This window comes from Aedes aegypti, chromosome 3 (assembly GCF_002204515.2).
Source record: "Aedes aegypti strain LVP_AGWG chromosome 3, AaegL5.0 Primary Assembly, whole genome shotgun sequence".
Classification (NCBI taxonomy): domain Eukaryota; kingdom Metazoa; phylum Arthropoda; class Insecta; order Diptera; family Culicidae; genus Aedes; species Aedes aegypti.
In genome coordinates this window covers 220071033-220094035 of record NC_035109.1, presented here as the reverse complement: position 1 = coordinate 220094035, position 23003 = coordinate 220071033, and the positions used below count along the sequence as shown (strand labels likewise).

At 37.1% G+C, this 23003-nt stretch overlaps 1 protein-coding gene across 2 annotated transcripts in view; it reads left to right on the top strand.

Annotated features, from left to right (window-relative positions):
* The first annotated feature begins 10255 nt into the window (after positions 1 to 10255).
* LOC5579847 (probable Ras GTPase-activating protein) overlaps positions 10256 to 23003 on the top strand; it is a 538326-nt gene continuing 525578 nt past the window's right edge. For both annotated transcript variants that reach the window (XM_021854121.1, XM_021854120.1), the window contains exons 1-2: positions 10256 to 11091; positions 20370 to 21666. In XM_021854121.1, coding sequence (XP_021709813.1) covers positions 21588 to 21666 — 79 coding nt within the window. In that variant the 5' untranslated portion in view covers positions 10256 to 11091; positions 20370 to 21587. The remainder of the gene's footprint in view (positions 11092 to 20369; positions 21667 to 23003) is intronic.

Sequence of the window (23003 nt, the reverse complement as noted above, 5' to 3'; positions counted from 1 at the left end):
AGAAAATTTGGAAGGGAATTCCGGAGAAAATCACGGAAGAAATTCCAGAGGAAAATCCAAAGGAAATTTCAGAGATAATTTCGAAGAAAATTCTAGGGGAAATACGGAAGGAAATTCCAAAGGAAATTCCGAATGAAATTCCAGAGGAAGTTCCGAAGGAAATTCCAGAGGAAATTCAGAAGGAAATTCCGAAGGAAATTCCAGAGAAAATTTCGAAGGAAATACCGAAGGAAATTCCAGAGAAAACGAAAATTATAGAGGTACTTCCGAAGAAAATTCCGAAATAATTTCAAACCTTCAAAAGAAATTCCAAATGAAAAGCTCCAAAAGGAATTCCGAAGGAAACTCCGGAAGAAATTCCGAAGCAAATTGCAAAGTAAATTTCGACGAAAATAACGTAGAAAATTCCGAATCCAATCCCGAAGGTAGCTCCAAAAGAAATTCCAAACGAAATTCCAAAGCAAATCCCGAAAGAAATTCCAAAGCAAATTCAAAAGGAAATTCCATAAAAATAAATCCGAATGGATTTTTGAAGGATGTTCCGGAGCAAATTCCGCAATGCACAGAAAATTCCAAATATAATTCCGAAGCCAGCTCTAAAAGAAATTGCAAAGGAAATTTCATAAGAAATTTCAAAGGAACTTCCGAAGCGAATTCCAAAGGAAATTCCGAAGGCAATTCCAGAAGAAATTCCGAAAGATATTTATTTATTTATTTATCACCGTCTTGAATTAAAAATAAATTCCCCAGACTGTATCTTACTCTAAGTTCCTTATTCTATTTTTAAAAACAAACTTTGAAATATTGAAGTCGAACACAACACTCACATTATTGAACGCACGAAAACATTTATCCAGAGGGTTATGAAAACCGTATGAAGTCCTATGACGTCTAACAAAAAGCAGGTTCCATAAAAAAATTCAAAGCAAATTCCGGATTAAATACAAAAAGGAATTTCTAAGGAAATTTCGAAGAAAAAATCACCGCTCCAAAAGAAATTCCAAAGGAAACTTCGATGGAAACTTTCAACATATAAGGGAAATCCCGAAAAAAAAATAAATAAAAACTAACTGAATAAAATTCTAAAAGAAATTCTGAAGCACATTCCAAAGGACATTCCGACGACAATTCTGAAAAATATCCAAAGCATATTCAAAAGGGAATTTCTAAGGAAATTCCAAACAAAATTTCAAAGCAAATCCCGAAGCAAGTTGCAATGAAAAAAAAGGAAGTTAAAAGGAAATTCCGTAGAAAGTGTCTAAGGAATTTTCTATGGAATATCCAAAGCAATTTTGTAAGGAAATTCACAAGAAAACTCTGTAGAAATCCAAAAGAAAATTGTAAAGGAAATTTCTAAGAATATTTCGCACTAAATTTCAAAAGTCCAAAAGAAATCCCAAATGAAATTCCGAAGAAAGCTCCAAAGAAAATTTCGAAGGAAATTCCAAAGTAAATTCCAATGATTCGAAAGAAATTCCAAATAATATTTCGAATACAATTCTGAAGGAAGCTCCAAAGATAATTACACAGGAAATTCCAATACAAACTCTAGAAGAAATTCGGAAGGAAACTCCAAAGAAAATTCCAAAGCAAATTTCAAAGGAAACTCCGAAGAAAATTCCAATGAAAAGTTCAGAATGAAATTCCAAAGGACACTTCATAGGAAATTTCGAAGGAAATACCACAGAAAATTCAAAAGGGCACTTCTAAAGATACCGAAGAAAATTCCACAGGATATTCCGAAGCAAATTCAGGATAAATTTCCAATTTTGATGAAAATTTCAAAGGAAATTTCGTAGAAAAGTCCAATAAAAATTTTTAAAGGGAATTTCGAAGGAAATTCCGATTAAAATTCCAAAGGAAACTCCAAAGAAAATTCTGTTGAAAACTCCAACGAAAAAATCCATATGAAATTCGACGAAATTTCTATAAGGAACTTTGTTACATCTTTGAAGAATAAACGAGAACTGATTGTTAAAACTGGAATTGCCTACGTTGTCACAACTGAATCGCGTGTACTATAGCAAGCAGAAGGCAACGTACTTTTGTTTCGGGAATGAAGGAGCCCAAGGCTGAGAATCTCTCTTGAAAATATAAACTAAACACTTTTGTTGCCCTTCATCTTCGCCCATCAAGCTATTGTCATAATTTGAATACGTCAAAAATTATTTCATTCCTTTTTTATCTGTATTTTGATTATGGCAGTTAGAGTTGTGCTTCACTGATTATTGTTATTGGAACGTTTTATTTTAACTATTCAAAAGAAATCCTTAATGAAAATATCTTAACGAAGAGTTGCATGCCAATGAAGAATCATGATTCAAAACTATACAAATGAAGTTGATTTTTTAGATCTGTTGAGAATATTTTTTTTTAATTTACAAATTAAATGATCACCCTTATGCAAAACTGAGGACAATAGCCCCAATGAAATATCACATATTATATGTTAACAGTGGCCTACGATGACATAGGTGATGTTTAATTACTCTTGTGTTTTCTATTTCATTCAAATTCTCAATTTTTTTAAAGGACCACCGTAATGGAATATAAGTGAGCCTTCCCAATGAAATATCACGAATCTAATGAAGGAAATGGCCTACGATGATGAAAGTGGTGATCAAATACTATTGTTTTTAATATCCCTTCAAATTATGATTTTTCGACTGAAAGGCCCACCGTAATGGAAAATAAGTGAACCAGCCTAATAAAATACCACATATTAAATGTAGAAAATGGCTTACGATAATGTGAGAGATGTTCCAATACTATTGTCTTCAATATTCAATTAAAATTCTATTTTTTTTGTTTTTTTTTATTTTTTAACAAAAAGGACCACCCTAATGGAAAGTAAATGAACCACTCTAATGAAATATCACATATAATATGCTTTCAGTGGCCAACATTGATATAGGATATGTTTTAATACTATTGCCTTGAATTTCTCAGCAATTGAATTCAAATCGTTCATTTCAAATTCAATTCACTCCCCAAACTCAAAAATTTACTAAGTCCCAAAAGGTCGATTTTTTCAAAAAAAAATTTTTCCAAATAACACCAGATCTCGACGTTTCATGCATTTCTAAGACATCTAGCATCAAAAAAAAAAATTCGATTTCGGAAATTTCATGTACCCCCCTGAGCTGAACAAGACATGTTTCCCCAATTAAAAAGCTAATATTCCACTAAACAAATGTATATGTATAAAAGGATATTCAGAAGACGAACTAACGTTTTGCATCGCACTTCAGCTATTTCCACATGTTTAACATAAGCATGAATAAGAGCTGAATAAGTATCTTATAAAATCCTAATTCAGCTTCGGTATATTATAAGAACAGTTGATCCAATAAAGGCCAAAATGACGATTAACAAACACATTGTTCAGTAATAAATAAGCCTTGTAAAATCGATCACACTATAGCTAAATTTCATAAAATGGACAAAATATCCGAAATGCGTGTTGAGTTCCGAATGCATTTCAAAGCTTATTACTTTTGCTTTCTCAAAACTTTTTGAATAGTCGTTTAGAAAATAAACATGGTCAGCCTCCAGAAATGTAGGATTATTTTGAAAAACAAACATTTGAGCTAAGTATTCCTAGTAGGAGCGAAGTACTGACAAACAAAGCGTGATATTGACTTGATTGACATAAAAGATCTGAAGACAACATCAAAATTTTGTTTGATTTTTGTATGTAGTTAATTTTAGATATCGTTTCCAGATCTTTTACATATTATATCTCTCAGGTTATTATCACTTTCTGCTATCCATATTATAATTAGCTATTTTTATTAGCTTTTTTTTATAAGCTTTTTTCGCTTGCTCGGGATGATGTTCCGTACAAGAAAAGTGGACATTTCTTTGACAGAAATGGAAAATACAAATCAATAATATAATTAATAAATACAAATATAATTTATAAAATAAATGAATTTTAATCTAAGTTATTGAATCATTAAAATTGAAGTTTTGAACAAACTAAACTAACTAACTCAAATTTTCAAGAACATAAATCTAGAGAACCAAACATCCGTTCAAGCTGAAAACTAAATCGATTGGTCATCACCAGCGTGTGACTAATCGATTATGTTTTCTGCTCGAACCGCTGCGCAGTTTGGTTCTCTAGATTTGTGCTCTTGAAAATTTGAGGTTTGGCTTCGATGCACCTTAATCATTTCAGACTGATTTCACTATGTGTAAATAAATATTATTTTTGACCATCATTGCCTTAAATTTTCTCACTGTGCGCTAAAAATAGCCGACTGAACTCAGCTTGGATCAGCACTAAACATCAGCTGAATAATATGCTTGTTTAGTTGTTGATTAGCGTACCATGTGTTGATTAGACGATGTCGAATAGAAGCTCAAACAAGATCAATATTCAGCTATGAGAGGTTTATATTTTGCACTGGACGATTCATTCATCAATTCTAGGATGGCGCAGATGGCAAGGCATACCGCTGACGATTGGAAGGTCTCGAGTTCGAATCCAGTATACAGGCGATTTTTAATATGGTTGTCATATCAACATAATTGTAAACACTACATTTTAATTGAAGCGCCTGAAAAATATTTTTTTGTTTTTTATTTGTTTTTAATTATTTTTGGACCAGTCGTATAAAAGCTGAACTAAATGCTTGTAAAGCGTTTTAAAAGCTGAAAAATAAAGTTGAAAATCGACGACATGCTTTAAAGTTTCTCCAAATTTGTGTGAACAACGCCTGAACAAAGGTTGGCCATGAAAATTATCAAAATGTTATTAAACATGATGCTGAATAAAACTGCCATAATGGTGTTTCTTAAATGAGTGAATGTTAGTTGGGAGATGCTACTCCGTTATTGCAAGAACAGCTGTACTTACACAGGGAAGCAACAGACACTACTCGGGATCAGTAACATCCTCAATGTGTAAGTACTGGTGCTCTCATTATTACAGCAAACAATAACGGCGCTGGCTGTGTCCGAATGCACGTTAATTTGGGGATGGGAGGAAATGTTGACGTGTTACTTGCTTTATGGAAGCCGAGGAGTCCTCTGCACTGCCACAAGTAGACACTGGGAGTTTGGATATGGGAAAGGTTTGGGTAAAGGATTGGTAAACGATAAATATATACAGTCATCTCTCCCTTACTCGATATTCTGTATCTCGATATTTCCCCTAACTCGATGGAATACGCGGTCCCTTCAATTTAGCATGCTTTGATACCTCTGTAAGTCGATACCTCTCTAACTCGATGTTCCCTAACTCGATGCTATCTGTTCCAGTTTCCCAAGTGAATTTACCTCTCTAACTCGATATTTTCATGAAAAGTTCCAAATGTCCTCCAAATGTTAAAAAAAATAAGAATTTCAATATTATGACTAAATTGATAGTAAAATTGAGGTTTACTGCCTATTTCTGGGTGATAAAATTTTCAATTTTTGCTGAACGGTAAAAAAGTGTCACATAGGTAAATGTGGTAAAATTGTATTATATTTCACATTTAAATTACTTTTTTGAACGTGTTTTGTCAAAATAATTAAATCTTTAAAATTTGAAAAATATGTGTTCTGTATGTCGATACCTCCCTAACTCGATGGTCCCTTCAATATCGAGTAAGGGAGAGTTAACTGTAATTTGAAATGAATGCGCGTAACCGGATTCGCGATATTACTCGATAAAAGCTTTGAACGCCAAACAAGCGTTCGTCGCTCGCCCCACAGGAGCAAGCAATCAGGTCGAAGGATCAAACACTACTCCGTTGAGAAAGCTTTCGTTACAGTTGGAAAGGATGACACTCTGCTTGTTTATCCGAATCGTTTTTGAATCTTTTATAAACTTCTTGTTTCTCCTGAAGTCAACAAAATCCCATTCTGAAAGTTTTAATATTTTGTTTATGCAGTTATTTTTTGAGTATCTTTGCATATATTCGCCCATTATTCCGGGTTTATGAAAAACGTATTTTAAATCATGTGATGTGATTCCAAGAAATATGTAGGGCGTTTCATGTATTTTGGACAGAGTGTAACGCGTATATAATTTGGCCTCCTCCATTTGATTTTGCCGTAAATGGCCAAATTTTATACGCATAACGGTCTGTCCAAAGTACCATGATCACCCTACTATTGCATTGGTAGTAATTATTCGTAAAATTTAACTATACATATGTTTTTAGAGATTTGTGGGGGCCCCTAAAATGTGGGAGTCCGGGGGCCATAGCCCCTTTGGCCCTCCCGTAAATGCGGCCCTTCTTGTAAGAATTTATTTTCTCTCGTTTCCCCACCGAGCGGGCATGCTGCCTCTCAGTGGTAATAAATTGAAATTCGATCCTTCAAACGTAAGCATAATGATTGATTGTCACAAAAACTTCCCGTGCGGCTCCCATAGAGGTTGTTAGCTTTTATACTAAATAACAATGCTGATAAAGGGCACACAAAACACCCAACAGACCAATGGGTATCAGCGTGGTGATTTTTCAACAGTTTTTCGATTCCACCCCTGCATTGGGATGCTTGTTTACATTTGGAAACGTCAAATCAGGTGCACGCTCAAACTGACCGTGATCCCGATTAGGGCGCCACAAACAGGAGCGCCAACGAAACTAATCTCAAATTGGGTTGTCGAGTGCTGAAAAATTCACAGTTCTTTGTAGCTTGATCGAAAAAGCACATTTTTCCAAGTGTAACATGATTTTATTGCGCTTTATTATCTTAATTTTAATATAGTAAGTGATTAAAGAAGATTTCATTACGTCGACTCAATGACATTTCAATTTACATAATGACAGCTCGTCCCGAAGTAAAATTTGCCGAGGGGTGATTCAAACGTGATTTCCATACTAAATTCAAACGTGTTTTAAAAATAGTTCCAGGGCACGGAAAATTATGAAATTTTGGATACTGGCTCAGTTTGTAACGTAGAACCAGAATATGTAAAAAAAAACAGGATACCCCTAAACAAGCCAATTACTCAAACAAACGTTCTTGAACCAGGTTGGAACTGGCGCAACCCGAATCACAGTTTCAACCCCAACCCGATTCAAGTTTTCCTGTAGGAAAAATATATTATGCTCCACAGATTCAAAATTCAAACCCACCCCGCAAACAAATCTCTCATCCACCCAACAGTTCTGTTAGAAACTATTTTTGCTGTTCATGCCGACAAATGTCTAAATCTATCTGTTGGCTGTAGATCCGGAAGATTCCCGCCTAGAGGCAGCAACAGCCGCGCAAGGAAATTTTGAACGGTTGTTGTTGCTTCATGTCGGGAATCTTCCGGCTTATTCAATCCTCGTCGGCACAAAACATCTGTTGACAATAAGGCATCTGTTGACTACAATCCTTGCATTACAGAACCGTGTAGTGTTCAGCGGGTGCAGTCATAACCGGCCGAAGCGGTGAAGGTGGTTTCCGCGGTGATAACGGAGATTTCAGGAACCGTAGAGGAAGGAGGTAGCGAAACCAACGGAACCCATTATGATGAATGAAAACATAAACAAAAATCATAGGGGAAAAAGGGTTCCGCATTTTTTCGAGGTGAAACAAATTGTAGGGGACCGAGGGGAGAACTAACGTGCCGCCAGTTTTTCAATATGTTGTTAGAGGCTTCAAAACACATTGGTTTCTTAGGAAAGTTTGTTCAGTAAAATGACAGGAAGCAAAAGTGGCCACACACTGAAGGAGTATTTGTGTGCCCTCAAAGACAAGACCCCTGCGGAAGATCTGTCTGGAATCTATGAGATTCCATGCAAAGACTGCCCATCAGTTTATATTGGCCAAACGCGAAGGAAATTTAAAATCCGTTTGAGGGAACACCGAAACGCTGTGGATAACGAACGAGTCCATGAGTCTAGTGTGGCAGTATATTCTGTTGAACTCAAACACAACATAGACTGGGACAAGGCGAAGCTTAAAAAGAGCGTCCGGAAAGTTTCCCATTTAAATGCTTGGGAATCTATGTTCATCTCCAATGCCGAACAACCGTTGATGAATGACGACGATGCCCCGATAAGTTCGCCGCTTTTTCACTTGACGAAACTGGACTTCAAATAGTGTTATCTCTTTCTGACGTGTACTGGAGAAAGTACGAAGCTGTTTTGTTCTCTTCTATGTAATCAGTTGGACATCGTCCTGTAGATGGGCAACATCGAGCCCGAAACCGGTCGACGAAAAAGGTAAATGTTTAAATCCTTTATATGTTTGTAAGAACAATAAGTGTTGTGTCCAGTCTCGCGTCGCGTCTTGTGAGAACACTATCATCCTAATTTGGTAAAACAAATTTAAGATTTTACTTAAAAATCTGATTTTTAAGATATGTTAACAACAAATTACATTTCATTTTCCGTAGCAGTTCAGATGTTTTACATGTGAGTTGATCATCTGCTTATAAGAGAAAAATACGTTTTTAATTTTTTAACCTAACTTAACCTAAATATATAACGCATTGATCGTGGCAATAGAAGATTGTAACGATGTTTGCCTGAAATTATTAATTATTTCATTTGACATTTGTTCCAATACTTGTTTTTAATTATGAATCGTGGTTTACGGCCAACCAGCCGAGTGGAAGTTTAACAACTACGGAAAAGCTAAACATTACATATAATTTGCAATTGGATTAGATGGACAAATTGACGTGAAGATTTGCGAAAAAGTTACACGTCTTCTCAGTGAGAATCGAACTCACGACTCCCCGATCTCTAGTTGGGGCGCGTTACCACTACGCCATGAGAGGACTCATGAACGCAGAAGTTAACCTGAATTCGATTTCAGCTCAATAATCACGTGGTCCTTTTTCGCAAAGTGTACCTCTTTCGGAAGAATTAGATGCCCATCCAAACACAACGCTTTCTATATATATCCAATGCCTAGCCCGAGAGCGCATTGTTTTTTAGGTATAGGAATAGCACACTACACTAGCCAGCAACTGCGCTGGCTGAGGTTTCTATTGTGTGGGCTTCCAATGGGTCGCGACGTTCTCAAACGACCGGTTACGGAACATGAGTCCGTTGCTCGATAAATACTAGAGATCGGGGAGTCGTGAGCTCGATTCACACTGAGAAGACGTGTAATTTTTTATCAAATCTTCACATCAATTTGTCCATCTAATCCAATTGCAAATTATATGTAATGTTTAGCTTTTCGGTATTTGTTCCAATGTTTCAACGTGACAACATGTCTACTTCTTCTTCTTCTTGGCATTAACGTCCTCACTGGGACAGAGCCTGCTTCTCAGCTTAGTGTTCTTATGAGCACTTCCACAGTTATTAACTGAGAGCATTCTTTGCCAAAGTTGCCATTTTCGCATTCGTATATCGTGTGGCAGGTACGATTATATTCTATGCCCAGGGGAGTCAAGGAAATTTCCATTACGAAAAGATCCTGGACCGACCGGGAATCGAACCCAGACACTTTGCTTGGTAGTTGCGAACTCTAACCACTCGGCTAAGGAAGGATTATCTTACACATCTTTATAATCTAGAAAAATGCTCGTGTCTTGGGTAGAAACTTAAACATAATTTTGACCATCTTGCTGTATAGAAGCAACCCATAGTTTATTGTGGTGTTCATTCCTGTTATCATGCAGAGAGGTACACACGATTTCTCTCTTCCCACCAGTTTCGGTAGCATTCATCTTCTCAGCTACACTGATATCGAAGCAAAGACATAGAAGCAGCATAAATGAAACACCTTACCAACAGCGCCCCCAACACAAAAACTTCCTCTCCATGTTTATGCTTCTCACTTCATTGGTTTATGCTCAGCGTGAGCGAATGAATGTAAACCTGTTATATCCCAGAAATAATTTGAATTTTTAAAATTTAAAATTCGTTTAGGGCATAGGATGGGCTACATTGAAGGTTATTTAACCAAATATAAATGTTAAGAATTTTCATCCGAATGAGATCAAATTTTGGGAGGACACTCAGAATTTGATCTAGAATCGAATGAACGGTGTGGAGCGAAAACGATTTTTTGAACAACTCTAGTATATATGCTTCTTGTGCAACCTAGTGGAAGGAATCTGAATTAAAAAAAACTACCATTACGCTGCCTTTGAGCTCTTTCACAACATTGCCGAGGATACCATTTTTCAAAATTGTCAAAAAAAAAAACTAACTGTATTCATAAAGTGACTAATCTTTAAAAAAATCTGATCTCAAAATAGATCACTGGGAGTTGAAGGGTTAATGTTGCCGGCTGTTCATTCGTCGCCACCCACCGCCTTCTGGTCGGTCGTAGCGTGTTGTGTCGTCGCCTTCATGCAGTCAGTATGTTTTCGCACGCCGTACGCTTTGGATCGCGCGGATTTGCGTTTCTTTGAGTTTGGCTGAGGATTGACTGCGTGATTTTCCTCATCACTCGCGTAGGGTTCGCCGCTGTGGAGTGTTTGTACTATTAGTGGATGCTATGTGATAGATTACCGGCATAGACAAGGAACGCAGATAAGTGTATGGCAAGCAGACGAGAGTCTCTGGATGATTAGCGTGGATGCATTTTGTGTTTACCAGATTGTAGGGTGTCTTGCGTTCTCGGAAATTGAGTGAGGTGAAAACCTTCTTGTGCCGGGGGTGAGTTGATAATTTGCCGGGTCAGGGCAGAAACGTGCTCGTCTTGTCCAATCTGTGGTGTCGTGATTTTTCCACATCAAACCAAGTACCGCCAGTTGGCAGATCTTCTGCTTGGTGGATTATGATAGCGTTACTGGGTTGATCATTATCTGCAAGCAAAGTGTGAAACGTGAGCGTTGGGCGTGCTTGCGAAACAGTTTACAATGCTTGGCTGAAACCCCTAAAATGGGAAATAAAAGTTGCCAGTTACAGCTGTGTATATATTGTGATTTGTGATGTGAAACTAATTTACGATCAATAGTTGATGGGTGAATATCATTTCCATAGCTGAGTAGTGAAACTTTTCGGTTACAATTCTATTTTTATCGGAAATCGCTATCAACGTTCATATCCAATCCTATGAATATTGATCCAACAGAGACTCCAGCGAAGCAAAGTGCGGATAGGGAATTTTTCGCCAGCGATGTCACGCAGAAAGCACGCCAGATATTGACGTAGAAACGCGGTTACAAATCTGAAGAGGATAACTGATTTTCAAGTAGGTACATTGATACTTATAACTGTCATAACCTTTTATTTTATTGAATCTATTTTGTAAAGAAAACTAACACTCTCAATGAATTCGATTTCGTTGTATAGAATTTACATGCAATTTGTCCGAAAATCTATAATTGCTTTCAATCACTATCATTATTATTTACGTCGAATATAACTTTCGAACGAAATCAACTGGACTGAATGCATCGATCGCTTGGTATTGCTATCGTAGATGGGAATGCCAAACGATTTTCATTCGAACCTAGATTCATGTCTGCAAAATGGGTGGAGTAAGTAATAGATGCTAATAACTTGGCTATTTTTTTGGCGTAACCTGGATATATATCGATGCTCAATAGATTACTAGGCTTTTGGATCCCCACTGAAGTTGGATCCACCAAAATTCGTCTTAGTTTTAATTATTTTTCTTTGACTGATTTTTTGCAATGCTTTACCATAGGTTGCCTTAAAAACCCGTGTAAACCTTTAGACCAAATGACTCGAGAATCGACTGGGAACATATGTTTTCCTCAACTATATGCAAACTTACGAGATGAGTTTGTGCTAGATTTTATAATCTTCCACTTACAACGTTCTGATAGTATCCCCCAAAAAGGCAGTTTTTAGGTATTATATGCAGAATAACTAATCAGCAACTTACTAGGAATACTCTTCTACTTTTACAATCTGCCCTCTGATTGTCATATTTGTCATATAGTTCCAGAGATGTTCTATTGGGGACCACCGCTTAACCATGCCCTTTGTAAATACTTCTGGCCAAACCATTTTCTCCACGTTCGGTTGCTTGCTTTTTGAAACAATTCAAGACTGTTTAGAAACAAGAAGCACACCGATGATAGCGTTTAAAAGTAACGGAAATTTATGTTTCTGGTGTCACTATGGTGATGAAAATCTTTAAAATATTTAACATTACAATTGGTTTAGGGAAACTCTTTATATGTATATGTATAACTCCAAGGGACATCGGAAAAGCTCCGAATCCAAATGTTCAATAGATTAGATCATATTTCCTATGATTCATAAAAATAGAGTATATTTTGGAGAGTTTCTGAGAGAATTTTTATCAGAAACACTTAATATACTTGCAGAATTGTTTAAGAATTTACAGCAAACGATGTAATGGAGTTCCTGCAGTCATTCTTGAGTAATTTTACAATTAGCCCGGAAGCTTCTAGCTTCAATAATATCCAGTTTGCGCCACTGCTATGATTCGCAAGTGGCAAGTCTAATATCAGTTTCCAATAGTCTCAACAGTCAACATATCTTCCAAAAATCTTTCAGTTACACTGACGATACAGAACGATTTCTTTCTGTTAAATTAGGCAAAAACCTGTCAGTTATTTTCTCAAAGCTTACTTTTACATGTTGAACAATAGAAATATTAGAATTAGAACGCTAGAGGCGCTGTTTCCTCCATACAATGGCTGTGATGCAGATGAATCAACCACAGTAGCGTTGAATTCAATTGGCGCAAACCTGGGAGCGAACAACCGGTACTCAAACTGTCAAACTATTTGTTTTGTTTTGAGACAACTTTGGAAGAAAAACCTACATTATGAGAGTTGCTATTCGATAAGGTCAATTGGTCGGGATCTAACTTATATAGAAGTTTTGATTAGACCCACAAGTGTAAGCAATACGTTTTTAACTTAACAGAATCTATGGTGCATCTTTAAGTATGGAAGAACGGCAATTACACGCATATCGATAAAATAACACGATGGTATCCTTCTAATGAAGAACTGTTCTGAATGTGTTGAAGAAATTTCATGCCTTAGCCTAGATCTTAGCTGACTCGTAGACGCAAACTTCCGCAGTCAGCTACAGGACAAACCAATTGTATAATTTCAATTCGGTACCGATGCTGCACCATTTTCCCTTCCGGTATATTACTGGAACTTTTACTTCAACACTCATGATGCTGCAGATTGAAGTGTCCGGGGAAGGCCTACACTTAATCTATAACTACGCAATAATAACAGGCACCAACTCATTAATATATCTTTATATCTTCTTCTTCTTTCTGGCGTTTACGTCCCCACTGGGATAGAGCCTGCTTCTCAGCTTAGTGTTCTTATAAGCCCTTCCACAGTTATTAACTGAGAGCTTACTATGCCGATGACCATTTTTGCATGTGTATATCGTGTGGCAGGTACGAAGATACTCTATGCCCTGGGAAGTCGAGAAAATTTCCAACCCGAAAAGATCCTCGACCGGTGGGATTCGAACCCACGACCCTCAGCTTGGTCATGCTGAATAGCTGCGCGTTTACCGCTACGGCTATCTGGGTCCCTATATATCTTTATATCCGTTCATTTAAAATAAACCACACACCTTGACGATAATGTATGAAGAATCAAAACTCTCTAAGGCACACAAACCACACGAAAACCCCATTGTTTCACCCAACACGCTCGGATGAAGGCCAGAAATACGACAGAACCAATATTTTGATTTCGAAAGCAGGTTGCTATGGATAAGTTGAACGAAATTTGACACTTTGAGTACCACCTCGAAAATTCGCATACTAGATGTTGGTCACAAGATTAGCAGCGACAATAGCGGTCTAATTATTATGTCTATTTGTTGAACTGACTTGAGATACACGACAGTTCCTATTAGTTTGAATTCTGCGAAGAACCCGAAGGAAAAAAAAATAGACAGATTCACAGCATTTTGAAAGGAGATAACAGAGCAATATTACTGTCTACTAGGGTAACCAATATTTTTGGACCCCTACATATTTTGGACCCCATGGGCCATTTTCGTGCAAATTTCCCAGTTTAAATCGAAAGACCAACTTTATTCGCATGCCATTTGGAAAAATAGGGCAATTTCGCACTTGCATCAACCGTTTGTTAATAGAAAATGTGTTTATTTTATCTGAAATTAATTTAAATTAATCGGTTCATCCATGCAACCGTTACAACACGTTACATACATAAATTGATGCCGTCAGATTTTTTTTTCAAATGTAAACAAAAACTTTTTTCAAATTTCTGAACTAAAAGCGGAGACTTTCTTCGGTTTTCCATTGCCAATCGATTCATTAGACTATGAGCAAGCATATTATACAACCAGTGTCGTGGACTTTGTCGCCAAACGATAAAAAATGCCGGGTGTCCAAAATATATACTTTGAGGGTCCAAAATGTATTGGTGTGTCCAAAATAATGAAAAACAGTACTTTACAATTCAATTATTTTCGACGTTTTTTTAGATCCTTCATGACCGTATGGGCATTTTTTTCTCGTAGAAGAAGTTTTTCTCTACATTTTGTCATGTTCTTTTACATGTTTAGGCTGTGCAATTAATTATTTGGGACAAAAAACTAAAATCGCTTCCTTAGGAGGTCCAAAATACGACCGTTGCCCTACCTAGGGAAGTCAAGAAAATTTCCATTACGGAAAGATCCTGGACCGACCGTGAATTTTTACCACTCGGCTAAGGAAGGCCCCTTATTGCCATCTGGTGTCGAAATCATGAATCTCTTGGCTAGAATTATGATACCGTCGTGCGGAGTGACATTGGTCCATAAGGGTGATTTTGGGCCAACATTTTTACAGCAAGCTAAAGTCAGAATAATGAAAATAATGAGCCAAGCTTCAAGAATACGTTATAAATAGCCAATAGATTATCATAGATTAATGTTTTGCCGTTCCTACTAATCATGAAATGCATCGAAAGAGGCGGTCAAAGTCACCCCCTAGGCCCAATGTCACCCCGCATGGCGGTAGTCCGTGAGCTACTGAGCAACTTTGCCGAAGACGTCATCTTTCTAAGTGGTCAGGCTCCTGAAATAGCTACAAATCAAAAGTTTGATGCACACTTGCGCCGCTGGAGTTCCGGATCTATCAGCCCTTGATCACCTAAACAACTTTGTCGAAGATGGTTTTTCTACATTTAATCTAGATCGCGAGGTATTTGAAAAATGAAGGGTGTTGTACAAAGAATATCGCGCGACTTCTCGCGCGACAGTCGGAAGGTTAAACACAATTGTGCCTAGATCTATTATGCAGCAAATTCTATAATACACAATTCTGTGAACATTTATAACAGAATTTTGTTTGGATCTCCTCATGAATTTTGTAACGGAATGCTTACACTTACAACTAAAATTCAAATTTAATTGATGTTCATGCGAAACTTTACAGTGCTCCGATCCAATTCCTCGCGCAATTATTCAGCACGACCAAGCTGAGGGTCGTAGGATCGAGTCCCACCGGTCGATGAACTTTTCGTAATGGAAATTTTCTCGGCTTCCCTGGACATTAGACTGATGCAAATTTTGAAGTTTATGCTCCCCTATGCTTAAACGATGTCAATTCTGATGAAAATGATCCTCCCAAAATTTGAAGTGATTCGGAAGAAATTTGGTTGTGCACACGCTATTTGAAGTTTATATGGAAATTACTATGGAAAAGGCAAACCTTTTGTGTTCAGTCCTCTAACTGCTCGTCATAATAATCTATGGAAAAGTGAACACACTTATCTCATGTGAAAACTTCCCAGCGACAACTTTGCCGAACACCACATTTCGATGGGACGTAAGGATAATTTGTTATTCTTGATAACAAAGTCTAAATCATGCTGAGATGATCATTCAATTACTTTCAGAGCAACACTGCTGTTTTGCTGTAGAACATAGTAGCCTGGATTACTTTATCTATTATTTCCGCCAGGAGCTCCAATGTTGGTGAAGCATGCTACATGCAAACCAACTTTATGATGATGAATAACAATTTATCCTGAGGTCCAATCAAAAAGTGGTCTTCGGCAAAGTTGTAGCTGGGAGGATTTGACATTAGAAGAATTTGTTTACTTTTCCATAAAATATTATGACGAAGAGATAGAACATAACAGATTGGCGTTTTCCATAGTAATCTCCAAATAAACTTCAAATGGCGTGTGCACAGTCAAATTTCTTCCGAATCATTTCAAACTTTGGGATGCAATGTACCATGATTAAAATCGTTTAAGCATAGGGGAGCAAACATTTCAAAATTTGCATCACTCTACTGGACATAGAGTGATCAATTCACAAAGAAAACTCTCGGTCAATAACTGTGAAAGTGCTCATAAGAACACTGGTGAGAAGCTGGGAAGCAGCCTCTGTTTCAGTAGGGACGTAACGCCAGAAAAAGAAAGAAGAAGCTGAAAAAATTCTAAATTAACAGAATCCTAAGAAGATTTCGAGAAGATTTTATGAGGTTTTCAAATATGTATTGTCATGTGATGGTTTCTATGTGAATTCTATGAATTACAAACAAAATTTTGTAAAGATAACGATTCAATGATTTCCACCAAAATCATGAGAATTAGACTGGCCCTTAAACAAAAAAGTTGTAAAACTCAACGGGGCACCCCCTAGATATGTGCCTTAGGGTAAGAAAAAAGCTCTCTCAAAATTTCAACTCTTTTGGTTGCTCCCCCAGCTGGCGCATTCAATTCAAAGTTTGTACGGACTATTCGTCTCAAATATATTGAAAATTGACCCTTTTTCACTGTTTCGTCTCGTACACTAGTTAATCGCGTTCAATTGAACCCAGAATGACAAATTCACTAGTTGATACGCTAATGAACACAGTTGCCGAAGGTTGTATCTGGATTTAAGCTCATTTTCATTAAGCTTTCAGTTGTCGAAAGTTAGGCTTAGATCAGCCCTCCCGTACAATCACACATGTGCATGCACCTTGTGCCGCAGCTCGCCCAGCGTCATAGGTGGCTATGATGCGCTTTGTGACTACCACCCAGCTAAGTTGAAGGAAAACTAAGCAATATTGCAAATCTACTTCAGATAGTTAAAACTCCAACTTAATCAATTTTAATCATCATACAACCTTCTACAATATTGTTTGCTATAGTATCAAGTAGTGTTTTTGACATTCTGGGTTCAATTGAACGCGATCAACAATTCAAATTCAAACAATCAACAATCCTGACTCAAACAGGAGATGATGTGTCATTTCCCATGTGTTTGAGCTGAAAATCCCATATTAACTTCAATTCAATTGCGCCAGCTCATGAAACGACCAAATGAGCTGAAATTTTCAGGAAGTCTTCCTCTAACCCTAAAGAATAATCCTGGCAGGTGCCCCGTGGAATTATACAACTTTATTTTTCTCCCATACTAAATTGGGCCAGTCTAATGAGAATATTATGTTCGAAATTCTGTTAATATCCTGATCAGAATTATGTGAGACCAGAAGCCTGTGGAGATTCCAAATACAACCCGTTCAATATGCTGACCAGCATTGGGTTGTTTAGTGATGATAATGTAACAGTTTTTAGTAGCCCGATCAAAAGATCACATTTTTTAGGTATAACACAATTTTATTGCACTTCAATATCTTCTTAGTTGTGTTATAATAGGGTAGGTGTATCAATTATGGACATAGTGGTTCCCTATTTCGCCATACATAAAAAAATTGATAATCTTCAAATTTTTCATCATTATGTGTGTTTAACCCCTCTACCGGCAGCTTCATTTTTTAAAGCAAAATAAATATTCAAATCGTTATAACTTTTTTTGTTTTTCAATATTTTTGCATCATTTTCTCACAAGTTCTCAAACAACTCTTCTAGTCTATAAATCCGTGTCGATATTAATTATTGGTGATCTGGTTTTAAAGATAATTCCGATGTTCCTTGGGGGACCGACATTTTCCATATAAAATGTCTTTGGCGGCCATTTTGTTTTTGATCAATTTATAAAAAAATAAAATGTGGGCTACATAATGCCAGATAATAAGGAGCTTCTCTGAAAAAATCGTACAAATTGGTTCAGTATTTTTGGAAATATCTAAAAATTACGATATGATGTTTTTCGAAGTTTTTAAGATCTTTATTTGGCCATCGTGGTTCCAGAAACCTAAATGGTCATTACTTAAAGACGGCTGCACCAAATTGCTTCATTTTTTCACAACATACTCCCATTAATGTATTGTTCCGAAGAGTGAATATCCGAACACGATTAAAATTCTGTAGCCTGAGAAATTAACGGGGGGTTCTAGTTACGGGTCGGTCCCCCAAGGAATTTTGGAATATCTTCAAAACCAGATGACCAATGATCAATATCGACACAGATTCTAAAACAAGAAGAGTTTTTTGAGAGCTTGTGAAAAAATGGTGAAAATATTGAAAAACACAAAAGTTATAACGATTTGAATTTGAATTTTTTGGTAAAAAATGAAGCTGCCGGTAGAGGGGTTAAGTAGTTTGATATCGAATATATCTTAAAATTGAAACATTCAAAATATGAAACTTTTTGAAAAGACGCATATGACCAAAAAGGGAACCACTATATCCATAACTGGTACACTTTTCCTACATGTTTAAAAAGATTTAAATCTATAGACTCAATAAAATTTTAATTTACATAATGACAGCTCGTACCGTAGTAAAATTTTCCGAGGGATGATTCAAAAGTGAATTCTATTAACTTCAAACGCGTTCTGAAAATAGTTCCAATGAACGAACAAACAATTGAAACTTTGAGTTCTGGCTCAACTATTGACCTAGATTAAGAATATGTAGAAAACTGGATACCCATAAACAAGCCAATCAGTACAATATCAGTGTTAGTTTACAATGTTACAGAATTTTGTGAATGTTTTTGTTATTCCAACTATGAATTGTCAATTCACATTCAATCACTTTAATACTCCTAGATCATTTTAGACCAACTTTGCATGGGTTAGTATAGGGGATATTTTTCTGATCATTAAGAATGTTTAAGGCTCCTCGAAACTACTCTCAAATAAAGTTACATAAAAACAAATACACTGTGTACTATTTTCATACATTCTGAAAAATCGATTTTGTGCAAAAAAGAATAAGAAATCATCCTAGGAGCCTAATAACCTAGCATGTGTTAAAATTACACATCTGATGTGTTGATTCAGAAGAACTTGATTTTGTGCGAATAAAACTCAATTTTGTATAGCTTTAATTAAGTTTTTAGCTCGATTTTGTATCGATCATTACACGAAATCATGTCATATTTATCTAAAAAACAAACATAATTTTTTTTTCATCTAGCTTTTCACATGACGCTCATCAATTTATAACATAAACTTGTGTGACTTCTTTTGATTTAAATTCATCTGATAAAACACATGCATTTGATGCAAATTACTGACTTTAAAATGAGTTTGTGATGATTCATTTTCAGAAGAATTGAATAACAATCCAATAAATAAAAATAATAATAATAATAAATTCATTACACAGCGTAACAAAAATTACATTTTTACGTGTCTCTAGCAGATTTAGGGTTGCTGAATCTGATGCCGTTCTCAGAAATGCTCCAGCACGTCACAATTTTTAGCTACAGGTCACCAAAGTTGTATAAAACACTGGTTTCATTGATGTTTACGTAAAATTTAAACAATGATTTATCAAAAAATATTATGATCTAATCTACCAAGCATGCACAATATATATTCTTTTATATGGCAAAATACAATACTTTTCTAAGCCAATAAAAAAATAAGTTTTGAGCATCGGAAGTATTATGAACATTGATGATAAGTATTGTTATACACATGAAGTTTGAATTCTAAAAAGACAATTTACACCGTCTTCAGCCAGAGGCTGCACAGACTGAACAATCACGAACATTAGGCAACGGACAACACGGAACACCCAGTAGACCAGTGATGAATTTTTCGTTTGACGAAAACTTTCCACCGACTGGAGTGGGAATCGAACCCACGCTTCGTGGCACAATACGCCTAAACGACTGACGCCGCTAATCACATGGCCACGAAGCCCACGAAGTTTGAATTCTGAGGCAAATTAAGCAAATAAATTGCCATACAAGCTGTAAAACTTGCATGCAAGTTGGCTAAAATAGTCAAATTTAGCATTTTCAACAGCCAATATCTCAAAAATTAGACGTGCTATGACATTTCTGTAAATGGTAATGGATTCAGCAACCGTAAATTAAGCATACAGCGGTATTTTGGTGCTTGAAACAAAATCGTGTTGTTCCGCAGTGTTATTGGCGTTTGTGTGGGCAAGCGATGCATTACTTGATTTAATTGTATAACCGTCTATTTTTGTTGTATTAGTCTAGATTTTGATCAAAATCGTATGATGATTGACCCAACATATATACATTTACAACCGACTAATATTTACTAATTATCTGTTAGGAACAACTGAAAATTATTTTCTATTAGATGCACAAATGTTTACCTATTTGCATAATTTCCCCCTCATGGAGAGTTATTAACTTATTCTATCTTTGTTTCAGCATCCTGATCGATAATCCCGACTCGACTGAATGGTGCACCCTCTATGTATAGCAGGTTGCATCATTACTACCACCATCAAGCTCGCATCCCCTCAGCCAGCCAGACGGGATAACGGAATGACTCAGCATCGAGCGTATGTTTACTAGGAAATTCCTCGGAAATCGATTTTCTCTCCCTTCTTCGTCGGCTTTATCAATGCTCCGAAGGATGCTGTCGTCTGTAGACTGCCTAATGGAAATGGCATCGCAGCAAAACATGTGATTTTAACAGTGCTGACATTTTGGATCGATACGACGGCCGTATACACACAAACGTATATGCGATAGCGGCATATTGATGTTGCTAAAAGCAAAGTTTAGCTCTTATCGGAAGTGACCCGGTGACAAGGGTAACCCCTGGGGGAAGCCGTGTTTGCGACTGGCAAATTGATAGTTGATACGGTGAAAGGGGGGTTTGCATTGATTTTCGTTACGTTCGTGAAGGCTGTTTGATTTTGCACGTGCTTACGGTGAGGATCTGAGACGAAGAAATAACGGCCCGAATCGGAATCGAAATAAGCGCGTAGATAGTGGAAGCTTCTGTTGGGTGCTGCAAAAGATCAGAAAAGTGAAAGAAAAGTAGAAAAGAAGCGAAATCGAAAGTGAAATTTCCATAAAAAGTAAGAAATATTAATGAAGGCGTGCGTGCGTGCGTAGCAAAGGTCAGTGGAGGAGTAACGAGAAGAAAAGTGTGTCATTGATCGATCACATTCGCAGAAAAGAAGAAAACTACCAAAGTTAAAGAATTCGAAGGTAGCGAGAGGTGCCGTGACAAAGTGTCTCTGTTTATGGTTATGCTCACTCGCAGTCGCTCGTTTCAAATTGAGTCGAATTGCAGCTAAAAAAGCGGAAGGTAAAGCCTTGACAGACACAAGGGGGAGAAGAGGTCCATAAGGCATGCAGCAAGAGCAGAAGAAGTAGTTAATGTTGCGAAGGTGAACAAAAGGAAGGGAACCAGCCAAAACAGGTCCCAGGCAGAGAGTGTGGATGTATGATTCTTTTTTTATGTTCGTGCGCAAATCTGGAATTCGGTCAGGCTGGATTTGAGTAAGATGAATTATAAATAAATATAGAAAGTCGAAGCAGTGCGGGAAAGGCGGGAGGATTTTTGCCATCGAGCTCAAAAGATACGGAAATTTGTCGCAGTTTGTGTAACCGATAGCAGCCAGCATTATCAGAATGATGCGAAGACGGGCACCGAATCGATTCAGTTGCATCAATTTCCCCAGCCGGGTTGAGGGTTGGTTGGACTTTTATGGTAAGTAACAAATTCAGCTAATTAGAAAAAATATCTATAATACATGTATATTTTAATATTAGAACACGGAAGTACTATATTATCACTAAAAGATTAAAAAGAAAGCTATTCTGCTTTTGTAAATAGAATATAACATATACAGTTTTATGAACAGCTCAAAATTGAAAGGGGTGGTACAAAATAAACTAAACATAAATATGATAGATAAAAAATACTTGTCTATCCACTGCGATAAAGGATGACTGTCCTATATCGTTAGTGACGTCCTAATTGTGTTTACAAAAGATAAGATAGTAATCACGGAGACATCATAATCATGGTGAGTCTAACGATTTCTTACAATTGGTTCTTTAAGAGCGTATCTATAATTTGAATTCTTTCCATGTTTTTTTTTTTTTGATCTTTTGAAGACTGCAAAAAACTTTGCAGGGTAATTCGGTGTATCACGCCCCAACGGGGCAATACGCCCCTTTTCATTTTCATGGGATTGAGGCTTCTTATACACGTAAATATGATTACTTACTTGATACTTGATACTTGATGGGCTACAATCCGCTACGTTGAATCTACGCCGAATGGATAATTCTTCTCCACTGGGCTCGGTCCTGAGCCAATCGCTTCCAGTCGCCCTGAACGTTAAGTGCCCTTAAGTCCTCTTCAACTGCAAAAAGCCAACGTGTGCGCGGCCTACCACGAAGCCGACGGCCTCGTCCGGGTTCTCTACTGAATATTATTTTTGCTTGTCGTTCTTCCGGCATTCGTACCACGTGACCAGCCCAACGCAGCCTGCCGTGTTTTATGAGCTTGATAATATCCACTTCTTTATATACTTGGTACAACTCATGATTCATGCGACGCCGCCAGATGCCATTTTCTTGTTTACCGCCGAGTATTGTTCGCAGCACTTTACGCTCAAAAACTCCAAACGCTTTCCGGTCGACCTCTTTTAACGTCCAGGATTCATGGCCGTATAGGGCAACCGGAAGGATAAGAGTCTTATATAGCGCGAATTTTGTTTTCGTCTGCAGGCTACGGGACTTAAGCTGGTTACGGAGCCCGTAAAAAGCCCTATTCGCAGCTGCAAGACGCCTTTTCACCTCGCAGGTAACATCATTATCGCAAGTCACTAAAGTACCAAGATACACAAATTCTTCCACTACTTCAAATTTTTCACCACCTAGCACCACTTCACTACCAACGTCACGATTGGAACCACGCTGTCTACCAGCGATCATGTACTTAGTTTTGCTGGTGTTGACGGTAAGTCCAATCCTCGCTGTCTCCCTTTGAAAAGGCACGAATGCCTCTTCTACGGCTCGACGATCAATTCCGATTAT